The sequence below is a fragment of the Palaemon carinicauda genome, chromosome 18, assembly GCF_036898095.1.
Source record: "Palaemon carinicauda isolate YSFRI2023 chromosome 18, ASM3689809v2, whole genome shotgun sequence".
In the NCBI taxonomy this organism is placed as follows: Eukaryota; Metazoa; Arthropoda; class Malacostraca; order Decapoda; family Palaemonidae; genus Palaemon; species Palaemon carinicauda.
Genome location: NC_090742.1, coordinates 121,131,779 through 121,142,084, shown reverse-complemented (window position 1 = coordinate 121,142,084; position 10,306 = coordinate 121,131,779). Strand labels below are relative to the sequence as shown.

The following is a 10,306-nucleotide window of genomic DNA, read 5'->3' as shown; positions in this document are numbered from 1 at the left end:
AAGAGATTTCTGGGTAAACTTAGTCTTATGGGACTTTGAAAATTTACTGAGTACATTAGAAATGGCTGCAATGAAAGCATCCATGAGGCAAGAGATGAGGTCATAATCGTTCCAATCAGTTACTGGGGGTATGGCGGGGCGTGAGGCGCTTGGTTGGCTTCTGACAGCGGGACTAGGTAGGCTGGGAAACTCGCTTAAGAAATGGGAGGTACTGGGCATGTGGGTTACAAGTATGGAGAAGGATTAGGAAGGTTTAGGTCTAATCTGCTGGGAGGCAGTGGAAGGAGTTGGAGGAGAGGTAAATCCTACTGGTGAGGGCATGAAAGGAGTGTGGGAAGGGGATCGTTTTGACTTTGGAGGAAGTCTGGGAGGATGTTGAGGTTTACGTGCTGGGGGAAGACTTGGAGGAGAAGGAAATTCAGGAATGGCATGTCTGGAGGGGTTAGGATTTTGTCGGGAGATGCGGTTGGTTGGTGGAGGGGCGTGATTGGTTGGAGGTTGGTAAGTTCGACGTTGCTGACGTGGGTGCAGGATGTAGTGGCGATCTACTCCCTGGCGGTCTGCAATGTGCTGCAATCTTGCAGGACATCTGTCATTTCAAGCATGCTGAGATCCTCTGCAGTTAGGGCAGTTTGCAATGGTGGGATGTCCGGCCTTGAACCTGGCAATGCAGTAGGCTGTTGGGTGCTGTCTTCTGCTACAAACTGTGCAGATCCCCGGGCCTGTGCAGCGGCTCCTTTGGTGACAAAACTTCTGACACCTGAAGCATCTGAGAGGCTCTCGGAAGTACTCCTCGGTGTAGAAGGTGCCCCAGTGGCAGAAGGAGAGCTGTGGAGGTCATGGTCCCTTGATGACTGCCTCCAGCTTGTGGGATCTCCTTCCAGCCTTCCCCTCACATCTCTTGGCAGATTCAAGTGGCAGGTTGAGGTCGTACACTATGATAATAGTGGTGTGTCTGTCGGCTAGGTTGAGTTGTAGGTCGTTGTCCTGTTGCTCAAGAAATGTTTTGGTTTGGTGGTCCTGAGCAGATATGACTAGTTGTCCACTGCGATTGGGACGAATAGTCATTTTCAGGTGTGGATTCCAATCCTCCATGGTGGCTATGGCAGCATACAAGGTTGTGTTGGGGCCAGGAGTGAGACTGAATCTGGTCGGGTGTGTTTTGCTGTCGGTGGTCTGCTGTGGAGGTGGCTGCTGGGTAGGGTTATTGTTGGTGTCCTGGTTGTCTTCATCTTTTTCTTTTCCTTCTTCTTCTTCTGCTGCTGTTGGTTTTTCTTCTTTTCCTACTTCTAGGAGCTCATAGGTCTCTTCTTGAACGTCCCATGAAGTTCCAGGGACTGGCTACATTACAGGTTGGTTGGGCTTTTTTCTGTAGCTCCTCAAGGTGAGACATTTTGGCTTCATAATCCTTCCCTTCTTTGGTGCGAGGGGAGGAGGTAGGGATGGGGGAAGAACCCCTGACTGCCATCGTAAGCACACGATGGTAGCTTTTCAGCTTGTCGAACTTAACTTGATTATAAGTGGTCTCAATAACACAAAAATAAAAAAAATAAAAAGTGTTAAGACACAGTCCAAATGTGATTGAACTCGCTAAATCTTGGAAAATCTACGGGAAAAACACTGAAATATTCAGTCACTGCTGTAAATTATGGCCGATGAAAAGTGATCCTCTCGCTAAGCTGTTAGTGAGAGATATGTAAGTCTTAGGAGACTGGGGATTTTATAAATAATTTGGGGCTACGGTCACCATTTTCTATCGTAACAAATCCAAGAGAATGAATTTCCTTTTCGAGATACTTACAGCTTCCTTATAATACCAATAAATTGTTGACTGCCAACACTGTCTTTATTATTAAACAGAGAGAGAGAGAGAGAGAGAGAGAGAGAGAGAGAGAGAGAGAGAGAGAGAGAGAGAGAGAGAGAGAGAGAGAGAGAGAAATACTGTTATATTTTCTACTGCTCACGTAGATAGACATTTATGATAACAAGTATTACAGTGGTGTTGAATTTAGAGGCTACAGAATTGCTTCAACCTTCTTTGAAATTAATTCCAGATCTCAAATAAAAAATTAGGTAATAATTTCAAATAAGTGAGTTGGCTCAAGTGAGTCCCCTCAAAAAAATAGTCAAATCTACTATACTAGTGTGAAACCTTGTTTTCTTTCAAATTAACTATGAAAAATTACTTAATATTTTTATCAAGGAAGATAAAATGGGAATTGAGCAATCAAAATAGAGAGAGAGAGAGAGAGAGAGAGAGAGAGAGAGAGAGAGAGAGAGAGAGAGAGAGAGAGAGAGAGAGAGATAGAGTCAAAGCACAATACCACACCCCATCGGCAAAAGTAGGTATGTGACAATAGCCTATTTTACTACGAGGTTCACTGCCGCTGATGACCCAGGGAAAAACGCTGTTTTGGTTTCTAGTGGATGCTACCATACTTTGACGTTTTTTCTTTTTTTTCTTTATCCGTCCATATCGGGAAATTTTCCTCGTTCCTTAAGCGTTGTGGGATATTTGCATTTGTTTGAGAAGAAGAAATTTGGAGGAAGGATTTTATAAGGGATTCGATGTAGTTTTCGTTTCAATGGTCTTCAGAAGTAACATGATTTTTTTCAAAGATGCATTCTCTTATGGGTGTTATAGATGGATAGAAGTTTATTTCAAACGGTCTACTAAATGTTGTTAGGTATGTTATAAAATTTTGTAATGTGACAAGATTTTATTTATTCTATATGTATTGCATTAGTTTTTGGCTCCAATTATTGTGATACAAGATTTAATGTGGCATGAAATGCTATTTAAAATGGATCAATATTATTTTAATCTTGTCTTCCTTCTCAAAAAAAAAAAAAAAGAAAAAAAAATCAGAAGCCTGATACACGTGCAACTGATAAACAAAATAAGGCATACATCAGAAAATTAACCTAATTTTGAATGAAAATTGTGAAAATACTAGTCTGTTCTGAGAGAGAGAGAAAGAGAGAGAGAGAGAGAGAGAGAGAGAGAGAGAGAGAGAGAGAGAGAGAGAGAGAGAGAGAGAGAGATTTTAGAGTTTATATGATGATGCAGAGACAAGATTTGTAAAGTTCTCTTTTATCTCTTGAGTAAAGAAAGTTGGCCGAGGATCTGGTGTAATCTTAAATAACGAATCGCTTATTAATCATAAAAAGCTATATTTTTCTCGGATGTATTCGAAATAATTCTTCTTTCGCGGAGAGAGAGAGAGAGAGATTTATCTAATAAATCTATTATGCCCAAAGACGTCAAACAAAGTTACATATTAGCAATTACATACAGTACATCAGAAATCAACAGAAAAAAAAATTACAGCATTGAATCATCAGTATATCAATTACAAAAATAACATATATGAGATCGTATGTCATCATCACAACAACTGCAACAGACAGTTTAGCAGCCACCAAAGTGTGGATGACGAGTCAAAATTACGTCTTGGTGGTCATCTTTGAGTATATATTGGCAGGTTTGAAGTAAATTTGTCCTTGAGGTAACAGATCCCTGACAGTGGGGAAATGAAGGCATTAGTGTTCAAGTTTATTGGCATTAGCAAGGTTACACAGTTTACACGAGGTGCAGTGCAGTATATCTAGTGTCTGTCCAGCCTTCCACACAGGACGATATCCCAACCTTATCCTGGCACTTACAACATTATGCCTATGCACCATGAGTCTACGTCTCCGGTACTTTTGACGGCTCTGCAGAGAGTTATCATGATGTTGTATGGAAACACTAGTGCCCCTCTCTGCATCCCTACTCTGTACTGTACAGGTAAAAGCTGCTGAATATTTTCTATGCTTAAGGCAGCGAAGTGAGGGCTCAACATTTCTGTCATCAAGGTCCAGCGTGTAGGCAGCTTTAGCAAGACTGTCCACCATGTCATTTCCATCATGCTCAATATTGGAGGGCATCCACATGAAGACAAGACAAGCGAGGCATTGTAAGCAGCAGCGAGTTGACACAATATGTCTCACACAACACGGCCACAGCTGGGCCTAGAAGATGTCAGTGCCTGGAGTGCAGATTTGGAGTCACTGATCACCAATCCATTCACATTTCTTCTAACACGTAGAGTTACTGCATCCCATATAGTTTGAAGTTCGCAATAAGTGGAACTGGATGAGTTTGGCAACCTACGACCATGCCACCCACCCTCAGGAGATTCTAAAGTGAGGGAGAACATAGCACATGCTGGACTCCCATCTGCCTGTACTGAGCCGTCAATGTAGATGTGGTGTCCTGCAGGAACTGAAATTGACACTTTGGATATTGTTTCCAAAACCAGCTGCTTCTGTAGACTGGTATGGGCATCTTTAGAGGTTGCTGTGAAAGTGACAGCAAGAATAGGAACCTGCCATGGTGGCAAATCTTGGATGACTGCTTGCTCAGGTACACCGATATCAAGGTGTCGAAGATTTCTACATACTGCCCTAACTAAGTTATGGCCCCCTGGCCGGAGTTGAGGTCTTGGTGCATCTTCGTCAAGTGATGCTCTGAGGACAGCAGAGAAGTTTGGAGTAAATTATGGAGAGTGTAGACATTTAACAGAAAACTAAGTTACATTGGCATAGATTCTCTCTATTAATGGAGGTAACATGAGTTCGGTCTGCATGTTGACGATCCGAGTGGAAGGAGGGCATCCTAGGATAAACCTCATTACTCTATTTTGGAACAGTTTTAGGGGTTTAACGCCTGTCTGGGTAATTTAATTAAAGCAGACCTCAGGAAGAGGATATAGAGGGTTTTAGCCACGGGGATAGATATACCTGTGGCCCTGGTGGCAAGCCACTTGATGGGAGTGAAGTGAGGCTCCAGTCGATCAAGGTTTTTCACCATGGGGTGGATTTGTTGTCGTGTAGGTATAACAGGGGTGATCCTGACTGGTGCACCTAGATATATATACTGTGTGCAGTGAGGTATAATATTCCCACTCATAAAGAATACTGGCAGGTCTCGGAGATACCGCGCAGAGAAGATTCTGCTTTTTTCTGGGGAGAGTATGAGGCCACAAGAGGTACAGGACCTGTAGAAGTCTTGAAGGATACGCTGAAGGTCTCGAGGGGTAGTGGAGTGGATGCAGACATCATCAGCAGAGCAGGTTGCAGTGGTTCCAGGGATAGCAGGGAGGAGAGATAGTACACAGTGCATAAGTATACTAAAAAGAAATGGGCTTGATACACCGCCCTGAGGTGTGCCAAGCTCAAAATTTCCATAGGAGCTACATGCACTTTAAAGAAAACACGTGATTTTATGTTACTGAGATAACCATCTATCCACTTCAGAAGGTTTCCTCTGACACCAAATTTGACAAGCAGATCAAGAATTATATCCCTGTTGGCTATATCAAAAGCACTTTTGAGGTCAAGGAAGGCAACTACACTGTTGGAGGAGAATTGGGAGTAGAGTTCAGCTAAACAGTGATGAGTACTCCTCTGTGGAAGAAAGCCATACAAATGGGGAGAAAGTTTTTCTTGTAACCGGTACATTAGCCTGGTTAGTAATATACGCTCAAACACTTTACTAAAACATGAGGTGAGAAAGATAGGCTGGTATTTATCTGTTCCAGGCTTTGGAATAGGAATAATTGTGCTAATGGTCCAGGCAGCAGGTACTTATCCCTGTTGATAGCAAAGATTATATAATTGTAGAAGAGGATTTCCAGGAACCTTCTGGAGGAGACGAAGCACTTGATAAGTAAGGCCATCATCTCCAGGAGCAGAATTTTTATTTCCCATAACAGCACGTCGCAGCTCATCCTCAGTGATCAGCTCTTTGTCCTCCTCTTCTGATTCCAACAATGCAGCCATCAGACGAAGGTTGTGTAAATTGCTCTGGGAAGAGAGTGCTTCTTGGATTTGTACAGGGAAATTACTGGACCGTGACTGGGCTGACCAAGTAGTGATGAGATCCTGGGCATATGCTTGTGGACTATGATGAAGTGCACATGTGGTGTTTTCTTGATAGTCCTTTTGATGAGATGCCACATGGTCCCAACGCTAGTCTGGTGGTTAATTAGGTCAGTTTATTTATACCATGACTCAGTGTAGACACACTTCTGGAGAGCAACTAAATCATCCGTCGCCTGCTGATATTGAAATATATGATTAGGTGTCGGTTGTGTCTGAAAGGCAAGGCCAGCATCGGCCGCAACTCTCTCTGCTTGCTTAATGCATTGATCCAAGATCCAAGCATGGGCAACAAGATGACTTTTAATGTGAGGTCTGACAATATATAGTAGATAGAAGTCATGGGTAGCTTTTACCAAAGAATTATACAGGTGTTCTGGAGAGTGTTTATCAAAGGTAGGTAGGACAGAGGAGATGTATGAAACGTATGTTGGGTAGCACTTGGGTAGAATGGTGATGCGGGTACGATGATAGGGGTTACTTGGATGAGTCTGTATTGCGTACTGCAGACATAAGGTAACATGGTCAGAAAAGAGCGAGGGAATAGAATGACAGAAGACATGCGATGCCACGAGCCCAGATGTAAGGATATGATCAAGAGTGGCCCCCCAGATGTGTGTGGCACCAACTGTATCCCAATGGGTTAAATGGTAACGATGGATGTAGTTGAGCAGAGGAACTCCACTGCGGTTGGGAATCAGAGAGACATCACCTAGATCTGGGTGTCTGGCATTAAAATCGCCCATGTAGATCATGACAAGGTTTGTAGGTGTAGGAAGTGCTGAGAGGTTAATAAAGCTATATAACACTTTGTAATTGCATAATCGAATATGACCATCACCTATCTTAACCTGAAAATGTTGGAAGGTCGTGTTAATATCTGCTGATGAGGGTCTTGTTTTCTTTACCTAATGTTCCGTCTTCTTTCCTTCACAGACAATTTTTGGATGTCTGAATTTGCCTAAGAAGAGACTCATTTTCTTTATTGATCATAAGAACCAAGGAGAAAAAAAAATATTTTCTTTAAAAAATTTTCTTGGCATAAAGTAATTTTATAGGTGTTCACCCCTATAGCGTATCTACATATACCTTATCATTTTCAGGTGCTGTTTTTTTGTCGTGTGAAGTAAAAAGAATTGGTCGATTTCTAAAGTTAACCGAAAGTCATCACACGTGATTTTGGGAAAGCAAAGGCTTTTTGAGATTATATGTATAATTCAGTTTGAAGAATACATCGAATTACAAACCAACATTTGATTGCCAAATATCCTTGATAATCTGTGTATGCTTCTTGGAGAGAGAGAGAGAGAGAGAGAGAGAGAGAGAGAGAGAGAGAGAGAGAGAGATATTTCCTTATTCTGATGAACTCCCCTCTGCCTTCCATTGAACGTAGAGAAATTCTCAACTGAGGAGAATGGTGTCAACCGCAGAGCAGATGGACGTTAATGCTGCTGATTACTTTTTTGTGTCATTATTTTGGCCTTGATTCCTTTACCTTCCTGACCCATTTGGAAGTCCCTCATCAGTCTAAGAGGAAGAAGTGGAGGAAATGATTATATCTCTTGATCATAAACCTTCAGAAATAAAGAAAATAAAAAATCTCATTAACAAGTTTTTTGAGTATACTGTAACTTTTAATCGATTTACTACAAAGCATTATTGAGTATATTGATTATTTCATGATTTTCTTGCTCAGCAGTTTCCTTATGCATAGTACTATGAATACATGCAGTGTGCCTATTGATAGCTTCTAGTAATCAAGATAGTTAGAGTAAATCACACATGACAGGGCCAATTTTCTAACTTATGAAAAAAAATCTTTATGCAAAGTTTCGGAGAAGATAATGCCAATGGAAATTGTCAATGTTTCTCTATGTTAATAATAATCAAGAATAGTATTCCACGTAAGTTAATGTATCTGATAGAGGTTTTTGGAAAATTCTAAGTTATTCATGATAATCATAATGTTTTTCTGAGAGAGAGAGAGAGAGAGAGAGAGAGAGAGAGAGAGAGAGAGAGAGAGAGGAGAGAGAGGGGGGGGGGGGGCGGTCATTCTGGTAAACTTCCTGCTCCTATCCACGCATTATATGGAAGGATATCAGCGGACGAAACGACCTTATCACAAGTTTTCCTGCCTCCGACTGCAATCTGGCCTCATGAAACGACGTTATTTGGATCACGGAAAGGAGAGTTTGCGTCTCTCAAGTCAGTGAACACGCCCCCCCCCCCTCCCCTCTGTGGCACATTTGTGACATATGCATCTGCTTAGGCGTAGAGGACGCAAGTGGAAAAGGTTGGAGTCAGAAACTACTGCTTTCCGAAACAAGATATTAGTGAACAATAGAGTACATGGTTTCTTCAGACAGGTTCTGTCGTACACATTTTGTTTAAATACTTTGAATTGCTTTCTTATACAAATATAAACATGTTTATTGTCACTACTCAAAAGGTTTATAGAATACGGTGTTAATTATTCTTGGAAACAGGTTTTTGTTATGTCTGTAGTAAAGTATACTACAATTGTCTCGAAGTGACAGGTCTCTCTATTCAAACGAGAATGACTACATGGTTATTAAGTTCAGAGTTCTTTTAATAAAGTAAAGACGGATTTCATCTTTTTACTTCGTCGTCTTCCAGACCATAACGTGAAATGATGACAAACCTATTAGTAGAAAACCAGTAACAGGACACTTGATAATATATTTTCTAAACCAGAATTTCAATAGTCTTAAATGGTGTAGTTGATATAAGAGAGAGAGAGAGAGAGAGAGAGAGAGAGAGAGAGAGAGAGAGAGATTCATACGTACCAAAAGTATTATTTCACTGGAGATTTGCCCCTCAATTCATAATATGGAAATCCATCAGCTGAGTGTGTAACCGGCTCATCTTATCACACGCTTCCCTTCCCCAGACTGCCATCTCCTTGCCTTAGTGAACAACGGCAGCTGGGGCTAACGGAAGACGTCGGTTTCATCTGCATCTAGATACTTAACTCAAAGCATCTGTGACATCTTAATTTCTGGTTGATAATGATTTTTATATATTTTACTCAAATATATCAAGGAATACATCTATCTTTCCTATAACTGTCAAAGCTTGTTTACTATTCTCTTTTGGATTCATTAAAGGATGATGTTATAGAGTATATCACATATACTTTGAATAAATATAGCTTTTCTTTGTTTGTGTGATGTGCATTCAAAATAATTTCCAGATTATGGTCATTAACAACAGCAATATACATCACTTTCTTACGTGTCACAGATCATATGAACTACACAATATACTAGAATATATTAACATCTTTACATGTTGTTTTTAGTTTTTAGAATTTATATGCGAAATCAGAATTCTGAAATTCACCTACTATCTGCATTTTTTTTCAGGAATATAGAGTTTGCTTTCCATAATTAGATTTTCTTTTTCATAATTTAACTGAATTTTCTTATATAGGTGTAAGATGTGGTAACGTCCCTGACTGGTGAATGCCAGACTGGGGTTCAAGTCCCACTCAAATTCGTTTAGTTTCTCTGGTCGCTGCAATTCTCACCATCTTTGTGAGCTAAGGATGGGGGTTTGGCGCAATCCTATAGGTCTATCTGCTGAGTCATCAGCAGCCATTGCCTGGCCCTCCTTGGTCCTATCTTGGGTGGAGAAGGGGCTTGGCGCGATCATATATATAAATGGTCAGTCTCTAGGGCACTGTCCTGCTTGATAGGGTAATATCACTGTCCCTTGCCTCTGCCATTCATGACGAACTTTAAACCTTTTAACCATTTAAATCGGTCTACAATAACACATTTGATTGTCGTACTGTAACCCTGCTTCCTTTAAATAGCCCTATCTGCCTTAATGTAGATTAGCGGAGACAGGATTAGAAATATAAAGAAACAAATGATTACTAATACAGTAACTATAACATCAGAATAAAATTTTATGACCAGTAAAATATCAATATACTATTTGATGAGAAGCTTCCAAAAGTCTCCTGAACAGTTTTATAAATGATACACCAACAGTATTTTTAATGTTATTATTTTCTTTTTTTTCTACTGAAGTGCAAAAATAGATTTCACACTTCGCTTTTAACGAGACGTCGTAAACTTGTCCACCTTCTTTCACTTATTTTTGCAACAATCATGACGAAAGAAATTGGCCATCAATTACCAACCACTTAATCTAATGTATATACAATTACAAAAACAACAAATTCAGCCGTTTCTAGGCCACTGCAGGACAAAGGCCTCAGACATGTCTATTCATGTGTGGAGTTTGGCCAGTCTTCATCACGACGCTGGGCAGTGTGGATTGGTGATGGTGAGAGGTTTGTGTCTGATCGTTCACAGCAAACCAACCTAGTATGGGTGGTCCTGACTAGTAC

At 40.8% G+C, this 10,306-nt stretch overlaps 1 protein-coding gene across 1 annotated transcript; it reads right to left on the bottom strand.

Moving 5' to 3' along the window:
• Nucleotides 1-243: 243 nt before the first annotated feature.
• On the bottom strand, nt 244-841 carry LOC137657525 (uncharacterized). The gene is made up of 2 exons (XM_068391864.1): nt 706-841; nt 244-560 (listed from the first exon to the last, which is right to left on the bottom strand). Exons 1-2 carry the CDS (start codon nt 839-841, stop codon nt 244-246), a joined length of 453 nt encoding a protein of 150 aa, XP_068247965.1.
• Between the last annotated feature and the right edge of the window lie 9,465 nt (nt 842-10,306).